Source organism: Aythya marila, assembly GCF_965140915.1.
Source record: "Aythya marila genome assembly, chromosome: 2".
NCBI lineage: Eukaryota > Metazoa > Chordata > Aves > Anseriformes > Anatidae > Aythya > Aythya marila.
Window position 1 is genome coordinate 14773656 of NC_139043.1, and position 19161 is coordinate 14792816.

The following is a 19161-nucleotide window of genomic DNA, read 5'->3' on the forward strand; positions in this document are numbered from 1 at the left end:
TGATATCTATTTAGTGATTTGACTGTGCAAGGCAAATTTCATTTTGGAGTAGTGAGGCATATAGAAACTATGTGAATATTGCCATTTCCAATTGTGGGGTGACCCTGCTGCACAAGGGTGTGAACAACACAGGATTGACTGACATGTTATAAGAATAATCTCTATAAAAAAAAAAAAAATCAGCTGATTTTGTTGTTTTGTGTTTTAAGTGGATGATGATTTAATATAAGGTTTCTCCCTCTCTTCTCTCTCCCTGGGTTGCTGATAATAGCAGTGCACCTCGTATAGAACTGCTGTGGATTACACAAAGCTCTTATCTAATTATAGGTGCATGTATATGTTTGTGTGCAAGAGGGAGAAACCCTACTTTTTATTCAATAACTTTTGTTTTTTCCCCATGTGATCTTTGTAACCGTTCTTCAGATTTGATTGAAAATTGCCCTTCTCTGGAGATTTGGCCAGTTAATCAAGAAGTGAGAACATTAGCACAAAAGCCTGATGCTGGTATATTTGTGCTAGTTAAGACAGAGGAAATAGGTCCCTTAGGAGCTGTTTCCTATCAAGCCTGATCATACAGAGAGAGAACCTACTTTATGTTGCAAGGACCAAACAAACATTTATAAAATGTGGCTGCCAGGAGACTAATAGCAAATATGGTCTCTTCTTCCATAATCATTACAGAGAAGAGCAAGAGAATAAAAGGGGGAAGATGAAGGGAAGGGCATGTTTTAATAACATAAGCATTGTTTTTGTTGTGTCCCAGCTGAGGAAAAAATACTGGTATGCGGTCTTTTGGGAGCTTTTCTTTATTGATAATGTATCCTTCTCTACATTAAAATCTGAAGTATCTGTTGAAGTTTTATACTGTTCTTTTTTGTTCAGTATTCACGATGCTTGAGTTCACTACACTAGGATTTAAAACATAAATGTTAGAAAACAAACAGGCTGGACTGCTCCTCCCAAAACACAGAGGCCGTGTATTGCAAGGCTTCTATTTGTAGAGGTGTGTATGTCAGACACATTTATCATACGCTGTTCACGCTGGCAGCTCTGCCTGTTTGCCCTAATGGTGGCAATTCCTCGCCATTTCAGGACCCTGCTTTCTGTTGATAACGCTAGGAGAAAAGCTGAAAGTGCTGTGTGATGAGACCAGCCAACCCACGTGAAAATACTTCTCTGCAGTTACTGTGCAGACTACTAAAAATACAAAATGGGTTTAATTATGTTGTAAAAGACTGTTTATTGTATAGCCCTCGTGTACCCATGTCAACCCATCTTGTTGTTGAGCTGTTAACAACAACTCATCTTGTTGTCGAGTTGGAGAAAAAATTGCTTTGTGTACAGTGAGAACAGATTTACTACAGCTTACAGCTAAATTTCCCAGGTATTCTCTTCTCACTGAAAACCTTCAAGTCTTTGCCACCGCAGGCTGATGAGGCTGCCCAAAGCTTTCTTGTTCCCTCACACGGATGTGGTGGTGCAGCTGGGATGGCGGTGATGTTGGCTGGCGTCTGCTATGGGCTGCGGCCAGGCCTGGATACTGAACGCCCCTTCTGACAAGGTGGAGGATTAAGCTGTCTAAATTAAGTGTAAGTTAACAGGAAAATCAGGGTAGGAAGGCACAGGCTTGGCAGAGGGAGCCTGTAATTGGAGGTGCAGAAGCCAGAGTAATGAATTTAATGCTGTAGGTTGCAGAAGTGAACAAGGAAAACGTGCAGAAAGGAGATTGGTAGCGAAACCTTAGCACAGCTCCATGGACATACTGTGAAAATCTTCACGTACAGCTCCCCTTCCTTTAATGTTATCTTGGATTTGTTCAGTGCACGAGACAGTTGCTGTTTGCATAACAAGTGACTGTTCAGTTTTTTTCCTCTTACTCTAGTCAGCATTGCAGGCCTTCCTCTACGGTGTTCAAACCACTTGAAAACAGAGCTACTCTTTTTCTTTTTACTCTTTTCTTGCCCCTGTCACTAAAATATCCAATCACTTTCTGAACGACAATGAAATAGTTCTTGTTTCACTCTGAATTGGGGGAAGAAAAAACACAACTTTCACTCCCTTCTTTTGGTTATTGATAGAATGGAGAACTTGCTATCAAATTAGAGATCTGGGCTTTAAGTGTTCAGAGAAGACGTATGTATACATAACCCTTACATGTCTTAGAGCCTGTTTCCCATTGTATGTGGCTGAAGTAGATGTGGCAGCACCTACCTGCCTGGAGGTGAAGAATGCACCAGTGAAATGTGGAGAAATATAAGTGAAGGGCTAACTTTATTCAGACTCCATAGCTGCTGTTGAATTTTCTGCAGGTACTTGTCAAAAGAAGAGCTTCAGAAGGGAAGGTGAAGAAGTAAAATGAAATAGATTTGCTTATGTTTTTGGAGAGGCCATAAGAATTGCATAAAACAGCACAGATGTGTGGAAGAGTGCTTGTTTGAAAATAAAGAAGTGACCGGTGGTGACTTCATTGCTGGAAGTATTAACTGTTATAAGACAGCAGTTTTGGACAGATGCAGCTTAAAGTAGGAATAAGTCTTTGAAATCCCTAATTCTCTTAACCTACTTTATTATTATTATTATTATTATTATTATTATTATTATTATTATTATTATTATTATTATTAAGATTTTTTTTTAAAGCCATTGTTCAAGGTCATAAATATATTGTTTAACCTCTGTCTTAGTAGCCTAAATATATGGCATATGAGCTTTATGGAAAGTTGCATCCGAGTCTTGTGGCACAGCAAGACTCTGGTGGCTCTGGGTGAGTCACCTCAGTTCACGGCGAAAGGGAACTGATGGCATTTTGTACTGAACGCATTAGGTACATAGAAGTACATTGGAAAAGGTGCTTTAAATTTATCTTGGTGCTCTAAAAATGAAATTACCTTTATTTACTTTATTTCAATTTTGGAAAAATAAATCACTGTCTTTAGTGGCTGCTTGTTAATTTCATGAGAAACTGTACCTTTTGATATAACAGGTATTGGTGATGCATAGAGATAAAGAAACCTTAGGAGTTTGCTCAAATCACCTATTTCTGAAAAATGTCTGCAATAATATCTATCTGGGCTCTGAGAATCTTTCTTGCTCTTCTAAATGTCCTTTTCCTTGGTTTACCTTGTGATAGCACGTACAGGTGGAATTTGCCTTTCAAAAGAAAACTACTTTCCAAATAAAGAAATAATTGCTAGATGCAGAGATTTTCACAGCTAGTTACTTTTCGTAGTAAATCAGAATTTTAAGTCAAATCCCTCTGCAGGTGTCCAATTTTTCTCTCCATTCACTTCAATGTAAATCAAAATCTGTGTTATTTTGAGAAGAAAAGAGTGCCTGATTACTGTAATATTAAAGATTTTTAAAAGGATACATCATGCATCTGTTGATTATGGCAGTACTTTAGTTAGGGCTGTGATTCCTCCTCTGAGCACCTATTTACAGGCACATACATGTTGTTGATACAGATCTGTCTGCTGCCCGGGAGAAGCCAGACACAGGCAAGTGGGAGCCGCTTTTTCTTAATTGCTTGGATAACTGACAGTGTGTCTGGTCCAAAACTGACTGTGTTTATAATTCTCGAAAGAAAGGCACAAAGCTAAATGTGGTCGTGCCAGATAGCTTGTGGTTTGCAGATTTTGATGTGTCACATCCTAATTTTAAAAGATAGGCTCTAGCAGCAGGCAGGTAAGTTGGCTGTGGTCTTCATCCTGGGTCAGGCAGGGGGTGCTTCTGCTGTGGCAGAAGAAACCTCTTGAAGAGATAGAAAATGCAAAGAGTGGAATGGTTTAATACGAGCCAATAATTAGGAGGCTCTGGGAATGAGAGCAGGGATGCTATCAAGTCTGTTGTGCACACTGGGCTGTAACTCTGCTGTGCATACCAAACACCAAAGGAGGACCCCAGGATTGGGTCTGTCAAGAGCAAGTCCAAAGGAAGACCCCCAAAACTAAGTAGGACAAGAGGAAGTTTGCACACATACAGACACTTTAAAATAGTCAAGGGAAACATATGGGTTTGAAGGGTGCTACAACGTAGGACCCAAGAAGTACTAGATGAATGATGCTTATATGGCAAATACATCGACGTGTTTGCTAAAATGACACAATACAAAGCCAGTCTTGTTGTTGTTGTTGTTAGTGGGGGTGTATCCCTGTAGGATGTTATTTCAGTTTTTCTTAAATGTGTACATATGAATTGTGTGTTTGCTTGAAAAGCCTGCACAAAGAAAATTGCCAAAAACGCTGCATTAAGAAAATAACATTTGGGTTGGCTTCTTAATATAGCTGAGATACGAAATTGTATTTTTTCAGCAACTCTGATTTTAGACTTACAGGTAATAACTCCACTGCAAAATAAATACTTACATAGGTCTCTATAATCACCAGTGTCCCTAACTTCAAACCAAGAAACCCACAACAAGGTTCTGTAAGATGCTGTAGGAAACAGGGTGAAACACTTCTTTGTAATGGGAAACTACTGCAAATATTCTGGTTTCCCTATCATCTGTTTCTTTCATTTTTTTTTTTTTTTTCTCCACCCAAACTGTATGTAACCTTATAATTGCAATGAAGATTTGAATATTTATTTAATTTTAACCTTTATTCCTTGTACTCAGTTGTACATATGGAACTTCACCTGAAATCAGTAAATACAGAAGTATAAACATTAGCTTATGACATATTTATGAATTTTATGGGTTATCATTTATAGTGGGTTTATAAGCAACTTCTGCTATATGGAAATATTTTATTTTGAGTTCTTGTTTGCGTTCATAATGTAGTTCTAGGTAGGTTCAAGATGCTGGTTAACCTTTGAAATGTATTACTTGCCTAGTGCTTAACAGAGATAGATGACGAAGAAGTGCATATTAAAGCCTCTCAAAACACAGGATCATCAATCTTCAAGTAGCTCGGCTTCATGCAGCGTGCTGCTATCCAGGATGCATAAGGCATATCTACAGCTCATGGAAGCCTGCTGTAGCCAGCCTCCTGCTTTTGCAGACTCTCAGTGGAAATGTCAATTGGACATTACCAACTGCCTCTGCCTTGCTTTAATATCTCTTCAATAATTTAATATATTGTCTGACACTGTGTGCTGAACTCATAACCTATCGCTTATTATTTTATTGACTTGATTGCTCTGACTCTAGAATCTCAGTCTGTGTTTGAATCCTACCGCTCACACTTTGTCATATTTTCTCCTTGGTCATACAGGTAATTAAAACCATAAGCTTATAATGAGTAACATAGCCATAATAGGAATGGTTGTCGGTCATCTTACTGGTAGTCCTTGAATTACCCTGGCCTAAATTTGTACGTACAGCATTCCCGACTTTGACATGAAAATTATACATTCGGTGAATAATGCATGTACTTTTTGGAAAGTCAAATTAAAAACAAAATCAATTGGTTAGCATTAAAGCCTCATGTAACTCTTTGATGTCAGCCATTCCTGGCATGCCATTAATAATGGGCTGCGATAAAATGTTTAAAGAGGTCTTGGTACTTTATAGAATTACACGAGCCACAGTTTCTTCTACTGTTCTTAACTTTGCAAAGGAACCTCAGTGAGCTGCCTTGCGTCTTTGTTGGAGTTCCCAGTAACCTTCCTGGAGAGAGCTCTGAAGGAGTTTGCACCCACACTGCTGGCTGTTGGATGCTTTTCTGTCTTAACTTGTGTGCCTTCAAAAAAATACTGCCTCTGATAGCTTCTGAAGCATTGATTTTACACATGCAGCAAAGTTAAGATATAAAACGGACTAAACTGTAAATATCATTACAAAAAAGTGTAAAGTGATGAAAACAATTTACAGCAGTTTCAGGTAGCAACAGAAAAGATTTTTCGTAGTTGTGGCAGCACTCATTTCTGCTGTCACTGCGGAGACTGCCTTCATTTAAAAATGGGAAAATGGCATTATTACAATAAGTGAAACTATTGAAGCTAGATTTAATTTTCTTCATTTCTTTATTTTTTATTTACTGTCTAGGATGAGGATCGAACAGAGGAGGACAACAGCAGAGTTGAGCCTGTTGGACATGCAGACACTGGTTTGGAAAACGCGACCAATTTTTCCCTGGAGTAAGTTACTGGCAGAACACATTGTTTTAATGATGAGTCTTGGGGCTGAACACAGACTAGCAAAAAACTCAGAATAATATGAGTTATACTATTCTTAAGCAAGCAGGACAGCCTTTTTTAGGTCATATGTAGTTTTGTTTTTATGCAGTTTTCTCCATGCACCCTTTCAAGGCAGTCTTTAAGCGCTTTAAAAAAGCCTGTCTCAAGGATGCACACTGGACGCTTGGCGTTTCTAAGTGCTGATGCTAACTGCTGATTTTCTGCTTCAGAGAAGATGCTTATGTGATGGAACTCAGAAAACTTGGCAGAAGGAATAGGGTCAGTGCTAGCACAAATAAATCAACAGGAAAGAATTTCAAAGAGGAAATTCTTAATACCTGTCAGCAGTTCGCAGTCTGCTCAAAAGACAGATGTATGTGGGGTCTCATAAGTTACATAGTCAAATGCTTATAATTTCTGAATGGATCAAAACTTATGTTGTTTAGGACTGGGAAATTCCTATTTTTTAAAATTCAATAAAGGATATTTTATTTCATTACAAGATACAGCAAACATTTCATCGCACAGAACTGAACCATACCTCACTATGGAATTAATGAGAAAATCTCTTCTACCCTTAAATTAGACCTTTAAAATTGATTAGAATTAATTTTGAAATAAAAATAAATCTTTTGCTCATATTACTTCTGAATTAACTTACAAATTAGGTACAGGGGGGTTAAATGTTAGATAAAGATCATAGTGACATCTATTAAGCAATACACACTGAGTTTTACTCCATTCCATTTGCAAAAGCAATTGTAAATTCAAAATGCTGCCTGCTAAATAGAGTTTACAGAACTTCTGTCAAATTGAATGCTTCTTGGTGTTGCTTTTAACTAACTCACTGGCTTTTCATCATATGCTGCTTCATTCTTCTCTGTTTTGATATCATACTTTGTGTGTTTGTTTGAAGTACTTGGCTCGAAGTCATGAGAAAATCTGTGTGAGAAGCAGGATTGAAACAATATCTCGTAGGAAGGGATCATTCCTTTTCATTTTCCATTTTACAGAGCTTAACATTTGAATTTGGAACGGAGTTTTGTAAGAAAAACAGTAGAAGAAAAATGAGTATGTAGGCCTAGTGCATATATTGGAAAAAAGGAAGGATAGTGGCTCAAGCAACAGGACAAGTTAAATGGTGCAGTCTGCTTATAAAAACTGATGTTCTTTTGTTTAAGCAGGTTTTCCCCTTAGGACATTTCCAAGTGAATCCCATGGATTTTACTTGTTCTCTTCCTTAGCTCTCAGTTTTTCTCAGGAAAGTCAGAAAAAATGATCATAGGGGGCCACAGGCAAACCAACAGTAGATGCATTTTCGTAGACCTTTTTGGGGTGAGAGACTTCGCTTGTTTCCTGTGAGCTGATTTGCATGAAAGTTAACAAAAATTTAGCGTTAATGAACAGTGAGAAAGAAATGAATTCAGCCTGTGCAGAAACGAGGACAGGAAACATTACCAAGTGCTGTAATGCTATCAGTCTTAAAAAGTTTATTGGGAGCTGAAGAATAATACTTTTCTGGCTGCTGTCTCTCAGCTCTCCTACACTTTCAATACTTTATTGAGCTAAACAATGGTAACAGGGATAGAGAAATTCCATTGTGTCATTTCAAAAATGAGTCAAAACCAGACCTAAATTGGGGCATAAAACAAATGTGAGGCCTACCTTAAGAATATTAAAAAAAAAAAAAAAAAAAAAAGTGGAACAAATGTAGAACAAACTGGATTACAGGATTTTTGTTGACTTCCTAACAAAATGTGGTCTGGTTATTCTCAGATTCCAGATTAAGCATGGCAAGCTTTTGTGATGGGCCACCATATCATCAAGAGCCTATTGAAGGAAGTAGAAAATCTTTTACTGCTATCAGAGGGCATTGGTCTTGCTCCATTTCTAGATTGAGTTTGATTTGTATGCTTATTAAAAACAAACTTCTCAAAAATGTGTGTATGTATAATACATATGTATGTATTGGGCCAGGAAATATGGGAAAAGTATGTAATACTAGAGAGAGGCATAATCCAAAAATTTAGATTGTGGCTTTTGTTCAGATCTGTCTCTTCCAGATTTGCTAAGAGGTTTGGCCTTCGTGTATTATTTTCTCATCTGGGTATTTATAACTCTTTAGGGTCTCTGGGCTATACTCCACCTTTCCAGCTGTGTGCATGTTTCAAACTCACCAGAAGATTTGGTCCAAATCTATTTGTAGAATCTTTGCAGATCTTTTCTGAACCTGTACTTTCCTCTTTTGATTTTTCCCTCTTTACAGCAAAAGGTATAATTGAAAACTAGCTGGATGGCTGTTTCAGGAGGACATGTGGTTGTTTCGAATGTTATAGCTAAATCCTACTGTGGAAACTTTGCCTCGTAAGGAAATACAGATACAGCAAGCTTTCAATAAAATATATGGAAACACAATAAAGCAAATAAATGCATTGTAAAACCAGAAGAATTTAAACAATTATGAATTAAATAATTCTTACTTAATTAAAGGGTATTTTTGTAAAGACAAATATTATGGCTTGGAATGGGGTCTCTCTACAATAAGCAAATAAAGCACGCTAGTACTATGATTAGGGTTTAGGCTTTAGGGGAAAAAATTGTATGTGGTATTTAAGATGTTTCTGCTCGGCACTACAAACAGTTACATTTAACTTCAGAATAAGGAAGAAATAAAACAACATTCATGTGATGATGATACCTATTTTTATAGAGTAAACTAATTATCAGTTGCTTTGATTTTTCACTTATTTTATTAATTGAACTGTTTTTGCTGATTGATCTCCTTTCATGCCATCAGATTAGTATTCAGGTATGTAGTATTCAATAATGCTTTCATCACCATGACTTAATTTCTGGAGCATTTTTGTTTTTCTGTGTGTGTTTGTGTGGGGTTTTTTGGTTCATTCACGGTACATGTTCACATTCCCTCATTCATCGTTGTCTCACAGTGATATGGTAAAGCTCGTAGAAGTCTCCAACGACGGTGGGCCTTTGGGAATCCATGTAGTGCCTTTCAGTGCCCGAGGTGGAAGGTAACGTATCGTGTAGGATTTTAATTGAATCATAACTTGCTGTATTTTATCTTAGTTATGTTAATTCTTGTATTGTGTGCCTTTGACTTATGTGAAATATTGAACTTTTTTAAGAAAGGCAGAAATGCAAGTTTACTGACTGTACTCTGTAATGTAAAGGCTCTGCTTAAAATGAGTTGGAATTGCAAGGTTGTCGTGTGGTCCCTTGGGAAACTGAACTATGAGGATGTTTCCTTTTGGACTCTTACAAATTATAATCTGCTCCTTTAGTTCAGGTGGATATTTAGGCAACATTTCCCCACTGACTGTTTATAGCCACATTTTCAAAAAGAACAACAGTCTAAACCCAAGGCTTCCTGTGTCTGTGTTTGGTAAGAGTGGAATAAAAACCAATTATCATACTTCTGATATTTAGTATTGTCCCATGTGTTGGGGTTAAAATGAAGTTGCAAAAACAGTTGAAACATTCTGGTTTTGGGGAAGATGAACCTGTTTGCATTAACTCACAAGCTGTAATGTTTATGAAGAGTACAAAGAAAATCTTCTACTTTAAAAAATCAAAATCATTTTGGGGAAAGTATGCATCATCTCTAATGCTTTGGTAAAGCAGAGATTTGGCATTTAGTGCCTTTAATCAAAACACTAACAGTCTCAGAAAAATAGCTTAACTTTCATAGTAATTAGCGGTGGGTTTGAAGCTTTTAAGTGTGTTGAAAAAAATTATTTATCACAAGTATAAGCAAATTTTATTTTGGTGCAGGGTCAGCAAGCACTCTGACCTGGCTTGACGTTTCTGCTCTCACTGCAGATGTCTCCAGCTTCCTCCCTCATTTGGGGACAGCTGTGTGTCTGCTGCTCTAGCGAGCTTTGTCTGCTCTGAACTGAAAAAAATGCTGGGGGGAGAAACTTGTGTTCGTGTCTTGAAAATGTGGAGGAGCAGCCAGAGGTGGAGAGGACCTCTCTGCTTCCAGAGCATTTCTCCTATACTTTGTATGTAGTAATGGAAGGAAAAGGAGAGGTCATTGCTCAGTATTGATTATAAACACTGCTGTTGTGCTGCTGCTTTACTGCCAGCTGTACTCACGTCCCTACATGCTTTCAGTGAGAACAAAGGCATTTTCTCCAGCTGCCTGCTTGCAGTGTGGGGAGGGAAGGGAATACATCTATCTTCAATTTTGGAGGACTTGGTGTGTTCTTTTTCTTATTTTTTTTCTTATTTTTTTTTTTTCCCACTGCTGGGCCCCCATCTCTTTTGAACAAATAATAGACACTTGGTTTTACTTTTGCTAGATTCAGAGGGAGAGCAGATGCTTGGCAGGGATGCTCTTCTGCCCACTTCTTTCTCACTCCAGCACATGGCTGCTCTTTGTCCATCCTATGGCTGCAAAGCCACTTCTCTGTGCTGCACTGAGCAATCTTACTTGAGCAGGGGATCTACTCATTAGAAACCTAAATATACAAAACCAAAGTCGATAAAAGACTTTGATCAGCAATGTCAAAAAAGAAAAGATCAGATGTATCGTATAACCTAGCGTATAGCTTTTTACACTGGCCCACCATGTTTCATATTTGTTTGGTGTTCAGTTACGGTTATGCTGTGTTTTCAGTTCTTCCAGTTCCTTTCATTCTCTTTTGAAAATGTTACTTTAACAAGCAATGGTTATTAAAATAATAATTTACTTTCAAAAGTGTAAAAACATACTAATACAGTTCTCCCTCTTTCCCCCCCAAAAAGCAAACACCCTAAACCTTTAAAAAGTATGTGCCACAACTATGTCTTTTGCTTATTTTGAGGAAATATTTGTTTCTTTCATGGTCTTTTGTGGTAGGCTTCAGTTTGGAGTAAGAATCTGTCTTCTGTATTGGCTCATGATTTTGAACAAAATTTGTAAAGATCTCTGCCTCATTTATGGAGATGCTACTGATTATTCCTACTCCTGGAAAAAACGTTATTTTTTATGAAAGAATAAAAAAAAACCCTCTCCGTTATTCTCTGGGAAATATTCTATTGATTTATCCAGACGTGGTCAACACTTTCTTTTATGGATATATTTGCCTATTATTCCTCTGTTTTTACTTCTACAAATACATCTGTCCTTTATTGGCCCTTTTGACCATATGCTTTGGGTAACAGTTTATTCACCTTGTCAAAAGAGAGGAGGGGTATACATATTCATCACCTTATGGTTGTGAAATTTTTCAAGATTAAAGTTCTGTTTGCAAAATCAGCTTGCTTTTTGTAATGGTGTAAGTTCAGTCTCAAGCAGAATATAAGGCATGAAAAATGAAAGCAGAAAGAAAGAACAGGATGTAAACAGGAAAGTGTTTACCTAAAGAGAAGAACAAGGAGGAAAAGAAGGAGAACAACGAGATGAAAGCAGAAAGGGAAAAAATTATCTAAATCTGTGAAGAATTGCTGTTAGCATCAGTCTGTCCTTCATTTTACAGAAGAAAGTAGGTGCTCAGAGAGGACAGCAAGCACTCGGTCTGTTAAGAATTTAACATTTGAGCAATCCTGACTGATGGAAGAAGTTATGTTGATGCATATTATAGCATGATTTACTGTTATATGGCCTCTTCTACTTTTATGAGACTTTGAAATTTTCTTGAGCTCTAAACCATTGCTGCACTTCTGAAATGGTGCCATATCTTTCTTTGGGAAGAGGTTCAGCTGACACAAGGAATATATGAGATAACATCAGAAATCTCTGTGAGTAGCAGTGGGGAAAGCTCCATAGTCCCAAGACTATTGTGAAGTTTGCGTTACTGGAACAGAAAAAGATTTTACTATTCACCTGAAAAAACTTTGAAAGAACTTCCATTAATAAATACCAGACATATTATTTTGATTCAGAGCTGTGAATTTGTGGGGCTTTGCCTGCTGTCCTTCCTATCAAAACATGCCATGGAATCCATGATAAAATCTAAAACGTGGCAGCTAAAAATATTTAGTCTGTATTTTTAGATTATATATCCTGAATGTCCTAAAAATATTAAAGAAGTCTTAGAAGGATGGGAAAACTAAGAGTCTGCATTTTCTTACTTTTTGCCAGTTTATATCATAAATTTAACTGATTTAATTAAGAAAAAAAGTTTTATTATAAAATTAATGTATACACAGTCCCTGTGCTAGAAAATTCTTCCACATTTTTCTGCTCTATGGGTTTTTGATTTTTTCTTTTTTTTTTTTTTTTTCTTTTAGTAGAAGTGCCCTTCACTGTCTAGAACTTACGAAGCAGTTTATATTTCACTGTAAAAGTTTTATTCTTTTCCTCAAGACACAAAAACCCTAAAGTCACATCTACTGCCTATTGTCTATGCTGACATTCCTTAATGTCAGGAATATTCAAGGTGATATTCTAACAAGCTTTCAAGGTGATATTCTAACAATCATGTTGTATTTGATCGTCTAGTGGGTATGTGTTACCTGCATCTCCATTTATTTCTTCTGCATTTCCAGCCTTTTAAGTCTCAGAAGTAGCTATGGTTTTCATATGCATTGGGAAAAGATTCCTGTGGAGCGAATGTACCATTCCCTCATTCTCTTAGCTGAACTCAAGGCTTTCTTTGTCTGATCTCATCCTTTTAAAAGTTGTATAAACTTAATTTGAAGTATTGTTCAAACTAAAAAGCTGAGGAATAGTTGCCAAAGATACGAAATTGGTCCCGGACTTCAGGCATCAAAGCTGACAAAGTTATGTTAATATGCTACAGTAGCTCGGTGACATAAATGTTGTGTAAAGGAGTTGATGTCCAATTTAGCATTGATCAGCCATGATAATTTAACTTAAACAAACAAGCTGATTTGCCTACTCTGACCTCCTAGTCTCAAGAAATTTGCACTGTGTTTGTGTTCCTGTCAAACATCTCAGAGCTCTTCCATTGTTGCATAGTTTGTTTGAAACTGCTACACATCTGTTTTTGAATCCGTCATTATTTTTGCCCCTTAATCTAGTTTTTGCCTTTTCATGTTAGTGACTTTCATAGACATCTAAATTGGTTATTTTCTCTTCTGCCTGATTTGATTATGTGCGGTTAGTTTGTAGGTAAGAGGTAAATAACTTCAGTGTGTACGTGCAGTGGGCAGTGATGGCTGAATCATAGTCTGGATGCTCGAAGTAATATTTTTATTACTCTCACACTATCTACACTGTCAGTTTTTATTAAGACAAATTATCATCATTTCCATACAGCTGGGTGGCATGTGGGGAGTTCACAATTTCAAAGAACTACTCAGACAAACTCAGGCAATTTAGACGTCAATAAAACACTTGCTGCTTATTTCTAGTTTTATCATTGGTTGTAATTTATACTTAGAACTGAAACGTTAACTCATGTAGCTGAGTTTATTTTAATTGTATAATTAGAGTAATGAACCTTGTGGAAATACAGTGGTACAAATGCTAATATAATCTAAGCTGTTTACATTCCCAATTATGTATTTAAAACAAATACAAAGATAGAGCTTTGCACTGTGGTACCCATGTCTGTGTTTCCCTTTTGCCCCCTCCTCAGCTAATGCAAGTCTAAAACAGAGAAGGTACCAAATTTCCATTTACAAGTGTTGTTTCTACAGGGTTGCAGACTTGTAGAGTGTTTGCAGAGTGCAGAGGTTCACACAACATTTAACCCCGTTCTCAAAGAAGTTATAAGTTAAGATATTTATAATGGAAGAACTTACATCAGAAAACTTGTGGTCTGACTTTCCCTGATAATATTAAGCAAATACAAATAAATGCACCCATATATTTGTATGCCACATGGTTGTGTTCAAACAGATATATATGCTCTTCTGTATTTTACAGTAGATTAGTTTATAGGCTGACAAAATTTATATGGTTTCCTAATGTAGGAAAGGTAATTCTGAAACCGTAGTAGAGCTTACAGCTCCACTTTTCAGAATTAATGGTAGTACCATGTGGCAGGGAAGCAAAATCCAATTAGTGTTTAGGTTATTGCATGTTTGCCATAGCAGCTCTACCCTGTTTATCTGTGGTCACTGCAACAACAAACATGAATCCCTGTAACTCATTTTTTAGAGTAATTTTCCTGCACCTAACCATAGTTTGCTGAAAAAAATCTGCAGGAAATTGATAGGCTTTTGTTACTAAAATTTTCGGGTATATATGTTTTCCAGGAGTGTTTACCACACTATGCAGAACTGTGTTCAGTAAGTTGTTTACAGAACTGCGTCTAAAGGGATCTTTGTTCCATGTGTTTGTAAAAAAAATAAAAATGAAAATGAAAAGACAGGCATTGTGAAGATCCTGGTTTCAAATTTGACTCAGGCTGTTCATCCAGCTTTGAATCTGTTCTCAGTGTCTTCAGCTTTATGTGCCTTGGTTAGCCTAGCTCTAACATTTGTTAAAAAGAGAAGTCCTCATGAGCACCATATGTTGTGTCTGAGATGAGCAATCTTGCATTAGTAAAACTTGTAGCCTTTGTTTAATGAGATTATTTGCAATTTTGACTGGTAGCACATTTATGTGTTACATTATTTTACCATTGGTTAAGATTAGTACAATTTGTACTAGATTTAAGGATTTAGCTGAATAAAGTTTAAAAAAAAAATTACAAGCCATGCATAAAGTCTTGCATTAATAAAATTTTTAATACTCCTTCAGAATGCAAAACAGTGGAAAGTTGTTTTTCAAGAAAAATGCTATGCAAAAAATGATAGACCACTTGCTTTGAGAGTGTATGAGTATGTGAAGATGTTGGGATAAAATAATCATAGAATTTTGCGTTTTGTATTATTACTGTAATACTGACTCAGAGTATTGTAGTGGGTGTGGAATTTTTTGGTATTTAATACATTGGTATTTTAATATTTCTAATATTTAAGCATATAAACAAAAGACCGGTTGCTGTTACTGTGTGTGTTCTCATGCAATCAGTGCATGCACCTCCAAATTCTGTATCTGTGGGCATTACAGTGGAGCTCACCCACAACAGACTACTGCTGGGCAAGAAGAGAAAGAAGAGAAAGTGCAGACACAGTTCTTTCCTCTTCCCCTCAAATGTTGTGGGATGGTTTCTCTCAAATGTAATATTCACGTTCTTGTATTTGCTTGCTCTGTCCCTTGTAGAGATACCCCTTCAATAACTTCACCTTGGGGCCCAAAGACATTATCCAGAGAAATTCAACAACTCACAAGTGAAAAAGTAGCCAAACTTGTTTTTTAACTGTCAGTTTTAAATGTATGAAAACTGAAGTTCCAATAAAACTCATGTAGAGAGGGCATACAAGTATTTTTTATTTTCTTAGAGAAATATAAATACTTTTACTACTAACATTCATAAATACTATTTTTTTTTTCTTTCCGCAACTAAAAACGGTGTATAAAATTTTATTTTCTAGAATTATTTATGATGATGTAAAAATCTGAGATGGTGTTTGACACTTTTATTAGTGAATAGGAGGAAAAAGGGATGGTATGAACATTTTAGAAATTCGTTTTGTTTTACTTCATGTGACACTTCCGCATTATTTTAAGCAAATTTTAGTATAATAAATGCAGCACAACGTGATCATTAAACTATTGTTTGACTGTTGTGGACTTGTTTTTTTACTTTTTACTTTTTTATTTTTTTCATGCAAACTGTTAACAGGAATGTGGGAAAGGCAAACAGGAAAACACCTTAAAACATGTAGATAATACTTCCGAGATTATATCCTAAAATGTGTTTCACTAGCTAGGTGATCACTAGCTAGGTTTTTGCTTTGGGGAAAACAAACAAAGAAACAAATAAAGTTTATTTATTTATTTATTTATTTATAATGGAAGACACAGGGTTGTTGGAAGGAATCTACAAAAGGTGGAACTTTCCAAAACCAAAGAATATCAATGTGGCATGGGGAAGGATAGGACTAGACACATACTAGTATCTGTTGTGTTTTTCAATACTTTTTTTTCTGAAATGCTTGTATTCTAGAGAGCTGATACTTTAGCTTTACGGAACCTTTCTAATCATTGTGTTTGCCACTGTTATTGTGACGAGACAGATTGCTAATTGCAACAGCTGAGCTCAAGTTGAGCCCAATCACAGTTAGCATCAGTGACAGTGACTGCACCCCAGTGGTGCATCAGGAACAAGTGAGGGCACTGAAGGTTTGTCTCTCATGGGACCTGGACGAGTTGAAGGTTAGGTATGCAGTATGCTAGGTGTTTGCAAAATATACTGTATGAGCTGGAAACAGAATATTGTCAGTTAAATGTTAATGTCTGATTCAAACTTCATTTGATGATTTCTGTTGTCAAAATGATTTATGTCGTTTTTCTCAGTCTGTTTGCATGTATAGATCCTTTACACTTCGTATCTTATTGTCTCCAGGAAGTTCCAAAGTGGAAATACTAAATAAATAAATAAATAAATAATTATTTCTCTTACTCTTTCATCTGGCTTGTGGAAGAAACAGTATGACTATTCTTTAAAATAAATGTCTGACATATGTTGGTGGTAACTTGATAAATGAAGAATTTAAAGTGGAAGACTAAGTTAAAGTTAATTTTGCCTTTCTGACCCATTTGATGAAGTGCTCAAGTACATTCTAACTTTCAAGTGCATGAGAAGTCCTTTTAAGCATCATTGACTGCTCATTTTCTTTGAGGTATGTGTGAACTGAAGTGCTATGTTCACTGTAAGTTTTGTTCTAAAAGGCATATGTGGTTTTGCAATTTCTGCCATGCAGCTAAGGATTTTGCACACCGTGCCTTGAAGTGACTTTTTCAAAAGTAATTCTGTTGACTAGGATGCTGTGAATTTGACCCTCTGATATGTCCTGTGGGATTTCATTATAAAGCTGATTTTAAAACAAACAAACAAACAAATGCAGTGTCGATGCAAGAATAATTCTGAAGATTGAATCCTTCTTCAAACCTAGAGTTCAGGTATAGAAACATCACTTACTTTTCACACAGTCCTACCAGTACGTAAGAAATCCACTCTTCTGGATCCATTTCATAATATCAGGTTGAACATTTATTTCCTTTCTATGAATGTCAGTAAGACAACATTGTACCTAAGCACTAGGCAGATGTGATCAACTCATAACACAGAAGCTATCAGATACTAATTGTTTTCAGTCATTACTGCACCAATTCCCTGAAGATAATATGTTGAATTAAAAATGACATTTAAGTTTTTAATTTCCTTTTTGCTGTTTTGCAAGAAAAGTTAAGGTTTACAACAAAAGCATTAGATTCACAAGAAATTCCTGAATCCTTTGTCCATCCTTTCATTATAGGGTGGTTATTACATGAGATGACCCCACATTTCACTTGCACAGGAGCAGTAGCAATGGCTGTGGTATTCTCTGCTAATTCAGAAATTCATATCTTAAGTTGAACTTCTTCAACTTTAGTTAACCATCAGAAGAGATGATGGCTGTCAGATGTGCAGTGCTTCATGAAACCAAGTTCTACTTTTCAAACATCTAGGCCTTTTGCAAGAATAAATTTGATATCATCATGCTGCCTGCACTTTTTTACTTTTAAATGACATACCTGTTTCACCTAGGGTCTTCGTTTCATGGATAATGGATAGTAATTCAGGTAATGCTTATAAATTATTTGAAACTTTGGTAGCCTACTCCCAGGTAAAGATGGTTTAAAATTTAGTTTATATAATTATTATGATAAAATATTAAACCAGTAGGATTTTATATGCTGCAAAATGTTAAATCTGTAATCACTTGTAATCTTAATGTTCCAGAACCTTGGGGCTGCTAGTAAAGCGGTTGGAAAAAGGTGGAAAAGCTGAACAAGAAAACCTTTTTCGTGAGAATGACTGTATTGTCAGGATTAATGATGGAGACCTTCGGAACAGGAGATTTGAACAGTAAGTTTATTTACTGCTACATTACCATATTTAATTTTTAACACTGCACAATGAAGTCATTTGTGGCAATGTAGTATTTATGAAAAAATTGTCTAAGCTTGCCTTGGACATTAGTAGTAGTTTTCATTTAGCTAAACTACAAAAATTCAAGATAATTGCTGTCATTAGAATATATACACTTCTTATTCAGTTCTTTTTTGTGGTTTTGAATGTTACAAACTTCTTCTTCTTTCATTCACAAAGTGTTTGTCATGAAATTCTCACATGATTTTTGCTTTTATACTTGTAATACATCACGTTCAATATACATGGACAACATGAAGGCTTTAATGTATAAAAAATATTTGTGGTTTTGTATATGTGAAAACTAAAGTTACTTTATGGAGAAGCTTTCTAGAGAGGCTCAAGACATCATAAATACTTGCTTAGTGGAAGCCTGGAATTGGTAGAATCCTGAAAATGTGAGTCGGAAAGACTTTTAACATTGAAATCAGATTGTAGTTTATACACAGATAATTAAAAGAGAATGCGGGAAAGAGGTACACAGAAAACATATCATTTTAAAGATGATAACGTTTTTCTGAAAACTTAAATATGTTGAGAGTCAGAGGAATATCATTTAGACTGATCATCCTATACTTTGATATATATCTGATATTTTTTTTTAAATTTCTTTAACCCGTATTGGAATATAACCCTTTACCATACGGTAAAAAGCAGCTTGTGTCTACTTACTCTAAGATTCTGAATCAAAACTGAGGTCTGAAGAGACTTCTTGACTTTGTGTACTTCTCATCATGATCTAGAGCCCAATGCCCATCTGTGCAGGATTAAGCATTTTGTTCCTATTAGTGTTGCATTCTGAAAGACTACTTATGTACAAAAAGTGAAGTGTAATCTGGATTTTTTTGCAAGACTGCATATACTCTCAGCAAATAAGGAAATACACAGTCTTTGTATAAGTGTAATTTTAATTTTAATAATTCTGTCATCACTGTGATTACTGTATCTAAAGAAACAATTATCAAGTTTCAAAGCAAAAGAACACTGTAATCCTGCCATAGAACTGCCTGCCTTTCAAGGCTGTGGTTAAAATTTTTGCTCTTCTGAGTACAGTATTTGGAATGTTAGATTTTAAGCATATTTAACCATTGTGTTACCCTAAGGCAAT

General features: G+C 36.1%; 1 protein-coding gene across 9 annotated transcripts in view; it reads left to right on the forward strand.

Moving 5' to 3' along the window:
- The window catches only part of PARD3 (par-3 family cell polarity regulator), a 447831-nt gene that overhangs the window by 218995 nt on the left and 209675 nt on the right, over positions 1-19161 (forward strand). For all 9 annotated transcript variants that reach the window (XM_082753473.1, XM_082753470.1, XM_082753468.1 and 6 more), the window contains 3 exons: positions 5987-6078; positions 9066-9149; positions 17865-17990. In XM_082753473.1, the coding sequence (XP_082609599.1) occupies positions 5987-6078; positions 9066-9149; positions 17865-17990 (302 nt within the window). The remainder of the gene's footprint in view (positions 1-5986; positions 6079-9065; positions 9150-17864; positions 17991-19161) is intronic.